Genomic DNA, 18621 nt, shown 5'->3' on the forward strand with positions numbered 1-18621 from the left:
GCTCACTGCACTGTAGGACAGGAACCAATCAGCAGCTTATAATTGCCTACAAAATTAGGGTTTTTTCATTCATCCTATATGTCTCTTTTAACACTAACAGCCCAGTCCGGTTGAATCCTCTGATAAACCCTTTGCAGTTGCATCATAATGAGAGAACTTAACCAACTCGTGTGGTACAATCGCTGGAAAGCTCTGGGGCTGCTCCGCTGCAGTTGTATTGCGAGGGACTCCCCCAGGCTGTCCCTTTCATTTGGAATGGGGCCACTGGGAGCTTTAACTGCACTGGCCACGTGACTTTGTATTAGTGGATTCTCCCAGCGCTGCCGCTGCTCTATTTCTGTCCTATCTGGCGCTTCTCCAGACTCTCGTCGCTGCCTCCTCCTATATTTTTCCCACCCACGGGTAAAGGTGTTTTTATTTACCCTTCCCATTAGAATCCGTGGGCCGGCCTTAAATCCCACGCCCTACTCACACAAACCCTCCCTTACCCCCCAAATTACACACACGTGTGGGCAGCCAGCATTACTTAAATGTGCCGTGACCTCCGCTCACCGCCTGCAGCCCCGTGTAGTTAGGGAAGCCGCGTCTCTGCCGGTACCTCCCGTGCCCTATGACCTTGTTTGCCCTCATCATATCGATCCCCTATCAGTGGTGCAGTTCCCCCTTGTTGCCTGAGCTCCTATTTCCATGATCCCACAGTGAGGCGTTTGAGCAGTTCCTTTTGTGTGAGTCCCGCTGGTCAGATCCCCTCGCTCTCCTGCTCTTTCCCTTCACTCGCTCTGGCGGCAATAGCAGCAGTAGTAGTAGTAGTAGTAGTGGCAGCAGCAGGACGTCCGGTTCGGCGGCTCCTTGTGCGGATCCTATAAGCTGCTACAGATCGCCGGGCTTGTGCTCAAACTCTATCTGGACTCTACCATGAGCTCAAGGGAAGGAGCCCGCCAATCCTCGTCCGTGGAGCAACCTGCATCCCCCTCACAGTCTCCGAAGAGGGGGCGAGGGAGACCCCGGAAACCGCAAAAAGTCAGTACCGCACCCCCCCCTCCATTCTGTGCACTTATCTGTTGCCCACAATTGTGTCGCACACACGCACCGATATATCCATGTGTATGTAGGCGCGCACACTGCCTTGTGCTTGGGCATTTTTTTTTCATTCATAAAATCGCGCACAGAGCTGACTACTAGCCACTTGCACTGGCCCGGAACACAATGATAGGCTGCAGCGTCTACAACCACACGAGCCTTCCTACAGCCCTTCTGTGTCTCTCTGGGGATGGAGGGATTATTGCCGGCTTAATACACAACCTGTGTTTTTTTACTTTTACTACATTATAGAATGGTTCATTCTAACCAACTTTCTTATTGGTCTTCATTATTTATTTTTTGCCTTTTTCTTCTGACTCTTTCCAGCTTTCAAATGGGGGGTCCCTGGCCCCATCTAAAAAAACAACTGCTCTGTGAGGCTGCACACATATTGTTATTGCTACCTTTTTATTACTCCTCTTTTGAACCTGTGTTTTAGTACATTATAGAATGGTTAATTCTAAGCAACTTTCCTATTACTCTTCATTATTTATTTTATTTTTTTATAGTTTTTCAATTATTTGCCTTTTTCTTCTGACTCTTTCCAGCTTTCAAATGGGGGGTCACTTACCCCATCTAAAAAACAACTGCTCCGTGAGGCTGCACACATAGGGCCAGATTTATCAAGGGTCGAAGTGAATTAGAGGGAATTTCGAAGGAAAGAAATTTGAAGTAATTATAGGATACTTCGACCATCGAATAGGATACTACGACTTAAAATTCGAAGTAAAATCGTTCAAATGTTCGACCATTCAATAATCGAAGTACTGTCTCTTTAAAAAAAAAAAAAAACTTCGACTTAAATACTTTGCCAAATTAAACCTTCCGAAGTGGTATGTTAGCCTATAATGACCTTCTAGAGCATTTTTCGGAGTTTTTGGAAGTCAAAGTAAAATCGTTCGGATCGAAGAATTTAATCGTTCGATCGAAGATTTTACTTCGACCGCAGGATACCCAAATTCAATGGGAAAAAAACTTCGACGTCAAAGTATTTCAATTCAGTGGTCGACTTTCGAAGTATTTTTAACTTCGAAATTGGACCCTTGATAAATCTGCCCCATATTGTTATTGCTACTTTTTATTACACCTCTTTTGAACCTGTGTTCACCTTAAGTTAACTTTTAGTACATTCTAGAATGGTTAATTCTAACCAACTTTCCTATTACTCTTCATTATTTTTTTTATATATATCTATATATCTATATAGTTTTTCAATTATTTGCCTTTTTTCTTCTGACTCTTTACAACTTTCAAATGGGGGGTCATTGACCCCATCTAAAAAACAAATGCTCTGTTAGGCTGCAAACATATTATCGCTACATTTTATTACTCCTCTTTCTATTCAGGACCTCTTATTCATATTCCAGTCTCTTATGCATGGTTGCCAAGGTGATTTGGACCCTAGCAACCAGATTACTGAAATTGCAAACTGGAGAGCTGCTGAGTAAAAAGCTAAATAATTCAAAAACCACAAATAATGAAAAATAAATACTAATTGAAAATTGTCTCAGAATACCACTCTCTACATCATACTAAAAGTGGACAACCCCTTTAAGATTAAATGTTTCCCTCATGTCTTTATATTGTACCAAAAACCCTGTATTGTGAAGTGCAGCATCTGCATAACAAATATATATACACACCTGTCCTTTGCACTCCTGGGGGTATATTTATCAAAGAGTGAAGTTAGAGATCACCACAGTCCTCTTGAGTGAAATTCCTCCACTCTCCATTCATTTCTATGGGATTTTTAAAGGCGTATTTATCAATGGGTGAAAGTTCGACCTTTTATTAATACGCCTTTAAAAATGCCATAGAAATTAATGGAGAGTTGCGGGATTTCACTCTAGTGGACTGTGGCGATCTTTAACTTCATATACCCCATGGCTGCTCAGCTGCCTTATGCACAAAAAGCAGAACATTTCACTGAAAAATCTGCACATGTCTTTGTAGCTTTCTTTCTTTTTTTTTTTTTTATTTGCACAGCCTATAAACAGTTGCCTGAGTGTTTATTGTTTGCCCCTGCAAGCCCTTATTTAGGAGGGGTAAAAAAGCTGCCCAAGTTTTAGAAAGAAAAATTTTATCTGCTGTGCGCCTACAGGAACACTCACTTCTTGTTTGTGGTTTTCCTTTAGGCTCTATGGGGGGGGGGGTTGCCATGTGCTAAAAGGGATGTATTGATCTGTCACATTTAAAATACAGAAAGTAACCACTTTCTCAAAGCCCTGGCACCGCTGTTCAACGTTTTTGCAAAACAGCTCTTCCTTTAGGAAGTGATCCATTTGCAGAACAGGGGGAGCAATCTAGTTGGTGAGTCCGTGTTGTATTTATATATTTGATAATCATGTAATGTGCTGCCAAAGGGTAAGAAGAATTTCACTGGCACACAGGAGTTGCAGTAGCAGGGCAAGCCCTTGCAATTTTATTATGCAGTAGTGCAACGTTTCGGGGACACGCCCCTTTATCAAGCATGATAAACGTTGCACTACTGCATAATAAAATTGCAAGGGCTTGCCCTGCTACTGCAACTCCTGTGTGCCAGTAAAATTCTTCTTACCCTTGTTGTGAGGTAGCCGATTCCTCTATCGCTGGGCACCAGGATAAGAACCTTTGGGATTGTGTGGTGTGCGGCTTCTCCAAAGTTTACATGTGCTGCCAAAGGCCCATGCAGTGCAGTTTGTTTTTGTACAATAGCCATTTTTCACAAACAAAACACACTTTTTTTTTTTTAATTTTTATAGTAACCTGGTAGTATCTGCTCATGCTATAAAAGCTTTGGCATTTATTCTGGTAGCTATGGGTCATCTCTCTGAAAGCTCTGCTGATTGCTATAAATGCAAAGTGTGAATTTGTCAGCCATTGTGCCCAACTTTTTATTCAGCACCAGGCTCACAGATGACTTTGCTGTTTAATGGGGACTGCACATAAACCTACCTCTGAACATTGACACCATTGTGTACTTCTATAAAGTCCAGTCTAAATATTTTTACGAAATGCATAAAGCCTTTTATTTTCTCTCTGTGCATTCTCTGTTATATTACTGCTACGTACTCTCTAAGTACAGAACTTAACGTTTTATTACCCATCTCCGTGTGTAAATGTTTTTCTTTCCTGCAAATCCTAGCATTTATACATTGGTTACATATGTTTCAGGGCGAGGTTTTAACTGTACAGTAGATCATGGGAGAGAGGGTTTAGGTTCTGTTGTAGAGTGCAAAATATTTTCCCACATTAAATTCCTTTTACCATATCAAATTTATTTCATTCTTTAGGAGCCAACAGCTGAAGAAACCTCTGTCAAAAGACCTCGGGGTAGACCAAAAGGGAGTAAGAATAAGAGTCCCTCCAAATCGGTACAGAAGGTGAGTTTAGAAGACCATCATCAAACCCTTGCTGATTGTATAGTCAAAGATTAGTTGCTCTGAGAAAGAATGGTTTGTGCCATTTCCAATAAACAATGATCTCTCACAATTGGTGTATGTTTGCTGTTGCCATTTACCTTTGTCCCAGGAAAGTGTTTTTGTGTGGCATGTTTAACCACTTTAAAATCTGTTTAGTGTCCTGAAAAAAAATATTGGTATGTTTATTGTGCTGTATACATTTATTTAAGATGGGTTGAGTTAAAGCAATGTCTAAAGAACAACAAATGTATATAGAGGAGTTGTACATTCTCAATTGGATGATAAACTTTTTATCAGCCAAGTTTGGCCCTTGGAGGAACAGTCTTGAGAAAGATGTTTGTTTCAACATTTTTATGCATTTCCTTTCATTTTGTATTTCACTAAATGTGATGTATGAGTTTATTACTCCTGTAATTAAAAATGTAACACTGAGGCTTAATTGCAAAATTGCGCAGAAGTAATGCATTTTAGCTTAAAATACTAATAAAGTAAAACTTGATTATTTAAATGTATGCTGCAATGAAAATATTTACATTTTATGTCCATTAACCTAAGCATTAGAAGTGAATTGTCAAGCCAGCCATTGAATTCTGACGAAATTACAACAGTTATTGATTGCCCTCTGATTATTTCAAAGGCACGTGGCTGTTGGTATATTTGTTCTGCAAATATTACTAGACATGATAAAAACATGTCTTAATGCATTTGTTAACCTTTAGTCAGGGTTTGGGAAGATCTCTTCTGCTGCTCTGCATACCCTTCCAATGTTTTGAGTTGAGAGAAATTCGATCTGTGTGAAATACCAGTCTTTGAGTCCTAAAATGGGTATTCACGATTTACTATTCAGAGGTTTAGAAAGGGCATCTAAGGTCCTGTATCTTTTACCTAGCATGTTAAAACCTACTCTTCTTTGTACAAGTACAACAAATTGACTTTTTAAAAATGTGATTTGTTAATTAAATAATTATTCCTCCTTTAAATGTTATTGCTTGTTATTGAATGTTACTTGGGCTGGAAAGTCGCACATTTTGGGCAAAAAATACCTCTGGTATATTATATAGTGAATAAAGTACCCCTTCTTGTAAAATATAAGGATATTATAAGTTACCGAGGAGTTTCATGACCATATAAAAGCACGAGGCCGAAGGCTGAGTATTCATAGCTTTTGTATATTAGATAATCTAATTATCTTCAACAAACAGACATGATGAAGGGCAGCATTGCTAGGCATTGTGGGACAGCACGGGAGCTGTTCTGTGCTAGTGATAAGGGAGATTACTGAAACCTTTTTGAGTTTAACAAACATGCACCTTTAGAAGGGCAGACATGAAAAAGGCTCTCACGATTGATTGATTAATCGGGTGTTTTCTTGCAAGCCATTAAAATGACCTGTCAGGAAGATAAAAATACCAAGTCGATGGTATGACATTTTCTCTAGGGGGGCGAATTAAATAACATTATAATGGGAAGGTAACCAGGCAGCAGCAGCTCCCTGGTAGATCTAAGAACATCACTCAATCGTAAAATCCAGGTCCCATTGAGACATATTCAGTTACATTAAATGGGAGAAACAGCCTGCCAGAAAGCACTTTCATAGTGCAGCACTGGCCATTTCGGAAAGCATATGACCAGGCAAAATGACCTGAGATGGCTGCCTACACACCAATACACACCAAAATACACTTGTTTGTTCTGGAATGAAATTTTATATGCTAGAGTGAATTATTTGCAGTGTAATTTAGAAATAAAAAAAAAATCCATTTAAAGAGGAACGTGTTATAATAGTTGATGCATATAGTGCTTATTGCATGGTGTGGAACAACAATGGGTTAAAAAAACAACAATCATATCTTTAATATATCTTTAATAGAGCTTGTGTTCTTAATAAAGCAGTGCTCACAGATGTTTTGTCCAAAAGTTACTTCATAATCCAAGCAAGCATAAATTCTTTGTTGTGGTTTCCTCATTGGACCAACTATTGCTACTTCCACTTGTATTACGAAAGAGAAATATGCCAACAAACAACTATTCCATTGTAGAATAACACGTGCTAGTAGATTTAACTGTCAGAAGTCAAATGCAAACCCTTCTTTTAATCCAGATTGTTTTCGATTTTAAGAGCCTTGAGCACTGGTTTCTCTAAAAGAGGAGATGTTTGAAAGAGTGCTTATATCTTTGAAAGGCAGAAGGAAGTTTAATGTGACATGACTATTAATTGCTTAGATCAGGACATATCTAGTCTGTATTGTACATTGTACCCTAAAGTACCTTTCATAATAGAGTTCATACACCAACAACACTGCTTGTGAACGAAGTGTGAATTTTGACACTTGAAAATTCGAATTAACTGTTTGACCCTGCCTTGATAAAACTGTCCCTAAGTGTTGCACATTTATATACCAGTTGTGAATTCCCAGGACTTGTGGCCATAGGAGGAATCTTCGTGCGCCCCCCCCTAAATTTCCCCTGCCAGGTTTGACAAAGGTTCCAAGAACAATACTCCCAATGCTGCAACCTGCCATTTCCTCCTTGTCGCTGAGATGTGCATGTAGATAGACTGTGTTTAGAATTGTTTTTATTTTCTTGAAATGCTTTATACATGAAAGTGTTCTATATTGCATTTTATTCAATATGTATGGCTGAATTTTGCGAACTCATTTTGTATAGTTAAAACTAGGTGCATGTTTACAGTAGCCAAAAATTGTCTGTGTTGTTATGACCACAACTGAAAATGTTGCAAAATTTCAGGCCACCCTAAGGCCTTCCTCTCTGTTCTTGAGGAAAGGCTCCTGGTGGTCGACTCGAAAGCATTTTGAGGGCCATGGCCTTTTCTTGCAATAAAAGCTTAAGTATTAAATCCATGTCTGAAATATGTAGATGAATGGTTAAAATGCTTAAATTTGGGGGCAGCAACTTCAGATTGCAGTGCTATCAGGCAAACCATGACTATACCAATCCATACCTCTTTCATTTGCAGATAATAATTTAGATGTCCTTCTCTGACACTTCACATATGGACTTGTGAGGCAGATATGTGACACAAGTAATTGGACCGTGGCTTGTATGAGATTTTTCCAGACATGCCACTGCTGAAGAGTGATACATATAATTATCAACAGACTTCACTGCACTGTAATGTTTGTTGCCTGTGTAACGGTAGCCTAAAGATGGCAAGAGTAAGCAAAGCATTTGGCCATTTTGTAAATTTTCAACAGAATTCTTCAACCAAAAGCTCGGCTTGTGGAACTTTTGACATACCTTTTATGAGCAAATGATGTCTGAAGTTTAAGGAAAGTGTTTTTGTAGGTCACTGTACTCCCAGCATCTTTGTGTGTTTATTAAATCTTTTGGCCAGTGAGGTGGTCAATGAGGTGTAAAAAAAAAAAACAAAAAAAACAAACAGATTAACCATGAAGAAGACCCATTGTGGATGTACCCTCTAATTCCTTATTTGCCATGTGTGCAAAAAAACTCGTGTGCAGATTTTATAAAAACTATGTGAATACAGTATTTTGAGGGTTTGTGCACACCATGATTTGTGGTGCGCTGGCCTCAAAATTTGTATAAGCACACTGCTTAGAGGAACCATTGGATAGTACTGATCTGTTTTGTTCATTTTTGCTGCTGTCTATACAAAATACTTGGAATGTTTTTGCCGTGAGCTATTTTATGTTGGTCCCATAATGCTATAGGTTTTCACAATATTTTTACCAAATAAACAGACCTTGTAACATAAGAGTGCTAATAGTGAAATAAAATTTAACTTTCAACCGTGATCAGACATCACTTTGCATTATCTCTGGTACAGGGATTGATGCCTTGATCTCCTTTGCTATATGATTTGGGCACACCGTTTTTATTTTCTCATTTTCTGTCTCCTGGTCACTGCAGACAGCAAGACTTTTCATGCAGGCCATTGCCATTATTGCAATTAAATAACTAAGCACAAAGTTCTGATATTGCTCTTACTGTATGTAAGAATTACAATCACAGAAAATAATTATTTTATCATTTTCATCATCATTTATTTATATAGAGCTGTCAAGATACGCGGTGCTTTAAATGTTTATCACTGTTTTTATGCATTGTAAGCCTTTTGAGGATTGTAATTGCCCCACTTCCAAGTTTATTTATTTTTTCTGAAAAAAAACTTATCCACATCCACATGATAAAATTTAGATTATCCACTTATCATTATCATTTATGGTCAGGAATACAGTGTTGCTGTTTAAACATATTTATTTTACACTGGAAACCACAACTTTCTAGGCAGAGTAGTCTTAAATGGTAATGTGTATCCATTTGTTATCTTGCATAGAATAACACTTGGGAATGATTTTATAAGCCTTTAAAGTTTTACTAAAGAAATAGACTAGAAATGTAGTACATTATGTTTAGAGTTCTTGTACCAGCCAATGGGAACCACAGCCTTTAGCAGTAAAGATCTGTGTCTTCAAAGTTGCCCCAGTAGCTCCCCATCTTCTTTTCTGCTGATTCACTGCACATGTTCTGTGCTACTCTCAGTTACTGAGCTTAGGGACCCACTCAAAATATACAGAGCACATACATACATTACTACATGGCAGCACAGAAACCAGTGCAACTAGCATCATAATTTAATAATCCGCCCTGTAGTATCTGCTTATATTACAGGCTAACCTCATTTTCTGCTTGATAATTTGTGATGACCCCTAAGCTTTAGCTTCTCAACAGCTGCTCAGAGTCCAGAGCATGCGAGTGTCAGACACTTTCCAAGATGGTGACCACCTATGACAAGTTTGAAATCCTGTATCGTTGCTGCTATTGAGAAGCTGAAACTTTAGGCTGGTGCAGCAAGTTCAGTATACTGTATATTACATTTGTAGCCATATTCATTCCTGAGGTTTAGTTCTTCTTTAACATTACCACACGAGGAACATAAACCTGGTGTCTTGAGTTCTCTGCAGGTGTAGGTAACTGTTAAATGTCCCCACTACTAGGCAGATGAACACAAGAATGAAAATAAAGCTGTCAAGCAAACTTTGGTGCAAGAAAAAACACAGAGAATCGGATGCCATGAAATAATCTCATTCTTCTGCATCTTGTGCAGACCTGCCGTTTTTCTTAGCCCCAGAAGTATCATTGTAATGTATTGGTACCTGTATTAAGGTCTGTGTAATGGCCAGAAACCATTACTCTTGAATTAATACTAGACCAGACCCTCTTCTCAAACATTTCAACATTATACACCTTTAAACAAAGGCCAATAAAATGTTTTGAAGAGTGAATTGTAACTTCTGTTTCAAACTCCCAAATAAACATTTTAATGTGGACTACTTAATTATAAAAAAGTTGCTGGTGTAGTGTAAAATGGCAGGAACCACCTTGCTATTTGACTAACCGTCAAGGCAACCCCTGCCATTCAACAAGGCAAACTACTTTATGTAGGCTGTCCTATTAAATCACATGTTTGCTTTCTTCCCTTTTAACAGCTACCAATAGCTCTTTAAATTCCCCTTATATTACTTTACCACTAACTTGTGGTGTTTAACAAGACTCCAATGTTTCTAAGGTTTCCTCTGAGCAGCAGTCTAGTGAGAACATGGTAAAGAAACATTGTTTTATTGTCCTTTTTACATGTGAAACTATAAATACTGGGCAAGACAAACCATGTTTTTCTATAGGGTCAACGTATACTAATTAAATACGTACTTGTTTTATACCCTCTGTAATTCTACTTAGGCAGCGGAGTAAATGTTTGTTAGAAAGATCTACAGACACTGACTCTCAAGTATATATTCATTAATTAAAGGTCTCCCTTTTTATTCATATTAAAATGTAACTTTTTATTTCCTGAAGATCTTAAAATTCTTTTATGAATTGTTGCCAAAAGTTTAGTAAATGTTAATAATCTAGCATTGTTATATATGCAAAATGTGTTTTGCAAAAAATGATTCCATTTTGAAGGGTAGTTAATAACCTTTTAGTCAAGTAAGGTAAAATAAATATATATTGTCTTACTCTACGAAAATAGCAGCAAATAATGCCAAATATGGGAGTATCCTCCCCCCGTTTTATACCGTTACTAAAAAACTCTTTTTTTTTTTTTTTTAATGTGGCAAATTCCTCCTCCCCCATAGACATTTTGATACCTAGATAATTATTTAATTTTACAAGTTCAAAATATAGCATCATTTTGTGATGTGTGTGTGTGTATATGTATATATATTTTTTTTTTTTTTGTCAAAAAAATAATCAAAATTTGAGTCTTGGTATTTTGGCTTCCTCTCTTGTAGTCATGCTCTAGATCAGGGGGTACCCAGACTTTGTTACACTGGGATCTACTCTTGACACCTGGCCCCCATCAGGAGATCTACCTTGAAAACGCGCAGCGGAATTTTTTTGACCACGCCAAATTTTGTGGCCACACCCCCTAATTGAAGCGACAAAGAGTGAAGCAGAGCACACTCCTGGAGATAGAATAACGAGAACTCCTGGTGCTCAGTGCTAGGAGTCCGGCGACCTCCAATATGGCATCAAAATGGTAAACACACTGGCACACAAGGAACTTTATGCAGGGTTACCCCTTGCGTTTATTAGTGCGGACGTGCAACGTTTCGGGGCGAGACCCTTTATCAAGCATACTACAGTGATCATGTGCCGACAATTTAAAGGGTGACGCATTACAATAAATTAGCATATAAAATTAGCATATAAAATTGGAAATCACACCTTCCAGCTTGCGTTAACAAATATATAGTGCTAAAAATATTGAAATTATTAAAAAACATACAAAGTGTATAAATAACATCCATAAGCAAGCTGTAGACACGCTGAGTAAAGTGAATATAATCCATCCAAGTGTTAAGAAACAGTGTATCTAAAAAAGATAAAAAGATTACAATTTTAGGCCTGGGCCTCTTCAATAAAATGTAACAAATCTAAAAAATTCTACTAACCCTAATTGGAAAAGGAAGCTTTACCTGTCCCTGAAGTGTGCAAATAGATTTATCTTATCTGTGGAGACAGGAAAAAATGGAATGATTTGTAACAAGTTTCTTAACCCAATGACCAATGGTTAAATAAAACAAGATAAATTGTAGTCCTCATTGAGACCCTTCGGACTTCTGGTCTGGAGCAACCAGATCCAGTAGCACTCCCGTTGGAGTAACTTGCGTTTTTTATTTTGCCCTTGATTAACAAATACTCTTTCTAAAATCTGCCATTGGAATTGTGCCACACGATGACCCTGTGTGAAAAAATGTTTTGCCAATAATGTTTCCCTTTTTATTTTTGATGTGTCCTTTTCATTCTGTTTGCTACCTAAAGTCAATGGGGGTTGTGGTTTGTAATTGCGTATCGTACATTTATGTTCATTTAACCTAATCTTTATTGGTCTGGCTGTTTGCCCCACATTTTTTTTTTTTCACACCCCCTAATTACCATGTTCATTTTACAAGATTTGGCAGGTTATGAAAGCACTGCCTCCCCCCCCCCCCCGTGCTCTTAAGCTCTCCCACCCATGTCCTTCTCCTCCTTCAGCCCGCCTCCCAAGTCTTTCCTCTCTGCTCAGCCCACCTCCCGTATTCTTCCCCTTTGCTTATCCTTCCCCTCTGCTCAGCCCGCCCCACCTTCAGTGTCTTTCCCCTCTGCTCTCAGCCTCGCTCACTTCCAGGCTCCAGGTCGCAGTCTACCAGGAACATGAGGATGATCTACTGGTAGACCGCAATCGGCGTCCTGGGCACCCCTGCTCTAGATTGTTGTTGTCCAACTGTGGCCTTCCATTGTAGTCTGGTATTTTTAATTGCTTGCCTTTGTTTAAGATTTGAAAGGTATCAGAATGGAGATTATCTGGCCCCAGCATTGTTCACACCTCCGATGTATGTTGTAAAAGCCCTGCATTGTTCACACCTGTAATATCCTGCACTAATCACATATCAGACTTTCAGTTCCACATTGTTCACCTGTTTACAACTCAGACAGACTGTAGGAGCAGCACTGGCATTGTACATAGTACAGTATGTACTGTTCATCCAAGAGTGGTCTTGATAGGTTTCTCTTTGCCTGTTTGTACTCTGCCTATGGGAAATTATTTTTAGATGTCCCCAAGGTGTTTAATCATGTTTTGGAGGTTGCTTCGCTATCCATAGGGGAGGAGGGTTTAAGGGCATGTCTTAATATGACTTGATCTTTTTTCACCTGTGAATAATGGGTACCACCAGTAATGTGGTTATGGTCTTAACATTTTTTTAACATGGGTGTGGTTTAAAAGGGGTAGTGTAATACAATGGCAGCCGTTATTGGCCCACTGCCATGTGTAGGCCAGAAAAATTCCAGCCCTCGGTACCATAGAAGTTGGACAGCACTGCGCTAGATCTTTGGTTTGACATTTGATATCAATATTTGGCCAAGGCTATCCTTTGCTAGTGAGATACATAAAAATAATGTGTTTTATTAGTTACAAATCCAAGAATATCTATAGTCGGCAATGTACACCTAAACCACAGCCTAATTGCTTCAAACAGGGCTTCTAGAACTCTTGGCAAATAGTTTATTTGGGGAAAAAGGCCTAACTGCCCTACTGTCTGGTTCCCTTCCTTCTTCTGGATCATTTCTAGGGGGCTTTCCCCACAGTTTCGGATCTGCTGCTCTAGAGAACTATGCAGTATCAAAAGAACAGTCTTACAACCTTATCCACCAGCAGGTAAGCCCATGTGTGTTTTGATTAGTTGGGCAGACTAAGTGGGATTGCATTTGCAGATAAAATACTAATCTGGTTAGTTAGCCAAAATGTAAACTATAAAGGCTGCAGTGAGCAAATGTTGAACAGAACGTTCTGCTTTTTAGTTCTCTAACCTGAGTTAGGCTGTCTATACACTAGCCGATTTGGTCCTCGATCACAAAGAAAAATCACACTAGGCCACTAGATTAAGCTGATTTTTGGCCAGATTTAGATTGGGGAGGTCTGTCTGAACGCCCCTGTATGGCCATCTTAAGTCAGTGACTTTAAGGGGGGCCACATGGGACAAAACTGTTCAATGAGTTTGTAATTGAACCTCAAGTTTTTATTGTTTTACTGAACAATTCCTTTAAAGGAACAGTAAAAATAAAAACTGGGTAAATAGGGTGTGCAAAATAAAAAAATTTAATCTATAAAGGCTGGACTGAACCAATGTCGAACAGAACACAACTTCCTGCTTTCTAGCTCGCTAACTCAGTTAGTCAGCGACTTTAAGGGGGCCAAATGGGACATGACAGTTCAGCGAACTTGCAATTGATCCTCGGCATGCGGCTCAGATTAAAAACGGAAACCATTATGACCCATAAGGCCCCCCCCCCTTGAATCACTGATTGGTTTCTGTCTGGTAACCAATCATTGGAAACCTAGAGAGTTGCAAAGCAGGAAGTAGTGTTCTGGCTATAATGTTAGACATCCAGTCACTCCAGCCTTTATACATTACATTTTTTGTCTAACTATATTGAAGAAATTTTTTTTTTTTTTTTTTGAACAGCCTATATATTGACATGGTTTTTATTTTTATACTGAACCATCCCTTTAACAAAGAATCTGGGCAGAAATTCTGCATATTATGTTTTGGCATTCTGTACCAGCCTGAGGCAATCACAGCCCTTAAACAGTAAAGATATGTGTTTTCAAAGATGCCCCAGTAGCTCCCCATCTTCTTTTCTGCTGATTCACTGCACATGCTCTGTGCTGCTGTCACTTACCTGAGCTTATGGACAGACCCATAATATACTGTATGTAGAATATAAAATCCACGATAAAAGGTTGATTCATATTCACATTACATGGAGGCGTCCAAACTGGTGCAGTTAGCAACACAATTTGGGCTTTTGTTTGATTTGCAATGACCCCCTAAGCTTTGCTTCTCAACAGCCGATGTGTCACTGACATTCCTGAAAAGATCCAAGATGATCTCCTGTATGAAACTTTGTAGATCTGGATCATTACTGTTATAGAGCTGCTGAACCTTTAGGTTAGTGCAGTAAGTTTAGTATGTAAACTAGGGCAAGTCTACCCATATTCATGTTTAGGGTTTGTCTCTTTTTAAAGGCAATGGCACGCCAAGTGTGTTGAATTTCTACAAAAACTCTAAACATAGGACAGCTGACTGATGCTTACCATTATAGGGGATATAAACTGGGCTGCCATGGAATATGAAAGCAAGCACTAAGTGAGAATGCAGACTTGCATTACTTTATAATGTGCAGTAGGCAGCACAATCTAACGCCCTGTAAAGTGAAACTCATACCATCTGTTAAAGTTTTTTAAGCACACTAGGAGAAATATACCCAACAGATATAAAAATCACTCTAGCATATAAACCCATTGCTGCTAACCAACCGTTGGCTTTTATTAATCAACTGAAACAAGGTCTCTGTATAGTATTTTTCTTATAGAAGATGGTTGCAGCCAAAGCATGTTTTATTGCTCAAAAGGCAATCCTTCATGTTGAGGTAGCATATAAAAGCCCCAAGTTTTGTTGCATATCAGTAGACCATATGCAATCACATGTTTGCTCCAAACCAATAACCATCAATGCTACCTGCTGGTTGGTTACTAGACTGGTACAAACATTGAATCCTATAATATAATGATGAGAGTTTTGTAATTGCTATTTAACAAAGTCTTAAAATGTTACTGATGTTAGTGTCATTGACTAGCATATTTCTCTCCTATAGTAGCAGCTATAAAGTACCTCATGCAACCGTACCATAATATATCCTAATAGTCATGGAAAATTAGCTAAAGCAGGGCTAGAACTGCAAATGCCAGATGTGGGAGAATGTATAAAACAAATCATTTGGGTAATGTATCTACCGGTAAATATTTGGTACATTTTCTAGAAATCATAATAGTGCGTTTTTCATGATAAGTTTGGGTGTTTATTTAATGAATATGTATTCTATGTGACAGGTCTTTGCTAACAATAGTATATTTAGAGAAAATCCTGATTTCTATTTTAATTTTAAAATAATAATATAATATAAAATTTATAGGGATGCACCGAATCCACTATTTTGGATTCGGCCGAACCCCCGAATCCTTCGCGAGAGATTCGTCCGAATCCGAATTTGCATATGCAAATTAGGGGTGGGAAGGGGGAAATCATTTTTTACTTCCTTGTTTTGTGACAAAATATCATGCGATTTCCCTCCAGCCCCTAATTTGCATATGCAAATTAGGATTCAGATTTGGTTCGACGGGCAGAAGGGTTCGGCCGAATCCTGCTGAAAAAGGCTGAATCCCGAACTGAATCCTGGATTCGGTGCATCCCTAAAAATTTAATTCCTGAACCAGCAAGTGTATTTTTTTTATTTTTTTTTTTAATTATAATATTGGTGTGTAAGCAGCTATCTCAGGTCATTTTGCCTGTTCACTTTAGGATGGAACTGCTTTCTGGCATGCTGTTTCTCCTACTCAATGTAACTGAATGTGTCGCAGTGGGACCTGGATTTTCTATTGAGTGCTGTTCTTAGATCTACCAGGCAACTGCTATCTTGTGTTAGGGAGATGCTATCTGGTTACCCTCCCATTGTTATGTTGTTAAGATGCTGGGGGGAGAAGGCAGGGTGGTGACATCACTCCAATTTGCAGTACAGCAGTAAAGAGTGTCTGAAGTTTATCAGAGCACAAGTCACATGACTGGGGGCAGCTGGGAAACTGACAATATGTCTAGCCTCATGTCAGGTTTCAAAATAAAATATAAAAAAATCTGTTTGCTCTTTTGAGAAATGGATTTCTGTGCTTTTTCAGAACTGTCAAAAATAACAAACGGAGCAATTGGGGAAAAAAAGTCTTGTTTCTGTGGTGTACTATCTGATACCAACTGAACTGGAAAAAAAAAGTTTTCGGAAGGTGAACAGCACTTCAGAGCAGATTACCAGATACAAAAATCTCCCTCATTGATGCAACAGTGAATTGCCCATGTGCAAGTTCCCTAACACTATGCCAAGCATGGGGGTTCCATTGAATCAAGCTGGGAGCCCTCGCTGGACTGCACCCATCTTCTTCATAGCTGTGGGGCAATGGGTGTTTAGCCAATGTGTTTTTAACTACGGGAGGCATTGTTTATGTTCCAATGCTGCTAACTATGGAATGATATTCCGTGGCATTCATTGAAATGGCACAAGTAGGTGAAAAAGATTGCTCCAAATACATCATTCTTCTTGGGAGTCTGCAATATTTTGGTACTTTTTGGAATGGATTACCTGAAAAAATCTTCAACTAATCTGAACTAAAAGAGTGTGTCTCTCTCTCTCTTTGTTAAATTTGTCTCTCTGATTACAGATAAACTTTTGTAACCTTTGTTGTTGCCTGTCTTATAGCATGTTTTGTAGAGCCTTGCTAAACATTGGGGTTATGAAATAATGCAATTTTGCTATAGCAAAAAAATTGGCACGTCGAATTTACTGATTATGCTGAAATGTAAAAATCGCATAGTTACAACATAGAGGTAACAAGATGAGCTGTGACCCCCCCCCCTAAGATCATGTTATTCAAATTTTGCCTTCTTTGAGAATGTCACAAGCATTTTGTGCATTACTGATCTACACTGAGCTCTCCTTTTGATGTTTTGACCGAACAGTAAATGGAGGTAAAATGTTAATTACTGACAACTGAATAGAACCAGGCCTGTATGCTAGTATATAGGCAATTAAAGCACCTCGCCATTTACAGACACACATGCTATGTGCAAGCTGCTGCTTTACTTGTTGGACAAATTGGATGCCGGCCTGTCCAAACTTGCTGCCAACCTAGCCTATTGGGTTTATTTAATGTTTAAATTAATTTCTAGTAGACTTAAGGCACGATGACCCAAATTACGGAAAGATCCGTTATCTGGAAAACCCCAGGTTCCGAGCATTCTGGATAACCAGTCCCATACGTGTGTAGGTATGTGTGTGTGGATATAGGTATAGATAGAGAGATATAGATATATTTTGTAATATGGTACTGCTTTCAATATATTCTTTTAACCAATATCTAAAATCTTTTTCAGGAAGAAGAGGCTAGTGGTGAGAAACGTCCAAGAGGGCGTCCAAGGAAATGGGTATGCATTTATAATTTTTATATTTAACTTTGATTCTTTTTCATCATCTGAACATTTTACATGGTATGCATTATTTTATTCAAAAATATTATATTTAATTTTGTAGCACATAGTCATGAATTTTCAGTATATGTTCGATGGCAATTGTCTGAATTGTAGACCCCATTAGGTCAAAATGCAATTCCCCCCCCCCCCCACTATAGATCTTACTAGTTTGTAGATCTGTTGAAGAAAAGTTGCGTCCGCACGAACTGAAATTATTCCCAGCTGAAATCTTGAGAAAAATTGTAATTTGGTGTTTTAGAGAATTAAGATAAATGACTTATTATCATGGTCAAATATCTATTACCCCCTAGGCCAGTCCGTATCTTTGCCCCTTCTGTCCCCTCGAGAATGCTCACACACTTTATCTGCCGGCACTGGGGCTTGGGATATTTAATTTGTTAAAATCTCCCATGCAGTCCTCAGTAGGGAGTAGAGGCAGTTGGGTTGCATGCCACCCCCAAAGTTGTGCTGGCCTGGGCCTTGTTGTTTTGCCACAAATCCAGGCCTGCTTATTGTAGCTTACAACAATTTTATTATGTATTTTTTTTTTATGGCTCATCAGTTGTGCTACAGCCTTAATCTACCTCATGCTGAGGATTTCTGCTATCTTGATGAATTTTGAACAGACTTTGTGTAGTTGGTTGAAAAATACCATCAATATTTACTTAAAGGGCACCTTTTCCCAAAAAATATTATCCCCAGCTAAAAATTAGATAGCCAGCGATAGGCCATCCGCACCGGGAGGGAGCTCCTGGTTCGAATGGCCATGTTTGGGTACACGCATGCATATACTGAGCGAATGCAGCAGTTTGCTCATTATGCGTGTAATGTCAGAAGTGCATTATGCGCATGCGCTCTGACTGACCTGGCCGCTTGCACTGGAAACTCCATCCCAGTGCGAGTATCCTAGCACTGGTGATGTGCAATATTTTTTAAAAACAAAACCTACTTTTACCCCCAACCAGAGTTTGGCAACATGTACAAGTGTACACACTTCAGACATTACTATCATTCCCCCCCCCCCCCCATTAGGTTCCAGT

General features: G+C 38.9%; 1 protein-coding gene across 3 annotated transcripts in view; it reads left to right on the forward strand.

Annotated features, from left to right (window-relative positions):
- Positions 1 to 233: 233 nt before the first annotated feature.
- Positions 234 to 18621, forward strand: part of hmga2.S (high mobility group AT-hook 2 S homeolog) — a 56133-nt gene continuing 37745 nt past the window's right edge. The window contains exons 1-3 of one of the 3 annotated variants that reach the window (XM_018253981.2): positions 234 to 1020; positions 4353 to 4442; positions 17486 to 17536. In XM_018253981.2, the coding sequence (XP_018109470.1) occupies positions 916 to 1020; positions 4353 to 4442; positions 17486 to 17536 (246 nt within the window). In that variant the 5' untranslated portion in view covers positions 234 to 915. The remainder of the gene's footprint in view (positions 1021 to 4352; positions 4443 to 17485; positions 17537 to 18621) is intronic. The other 2 variants (XM_018253983.2, XM_018253984.2) reach the window with 2 other exon arrangements.

This window comes from Xenopus laevis, chromosome 3S, assembly GCF_017654675.1.
Source record: "Xenopus laevis strain J_2021 chromosome 3S, Xenopus_laevis_v10.1, whole genome shotgun sequence".
Classification (NCBI taxonomy): Eukaryota; Metazoa; Chordata; class Amphibia; order Anura; family Pipidae; genus Xenopus; species Xenopus laevis.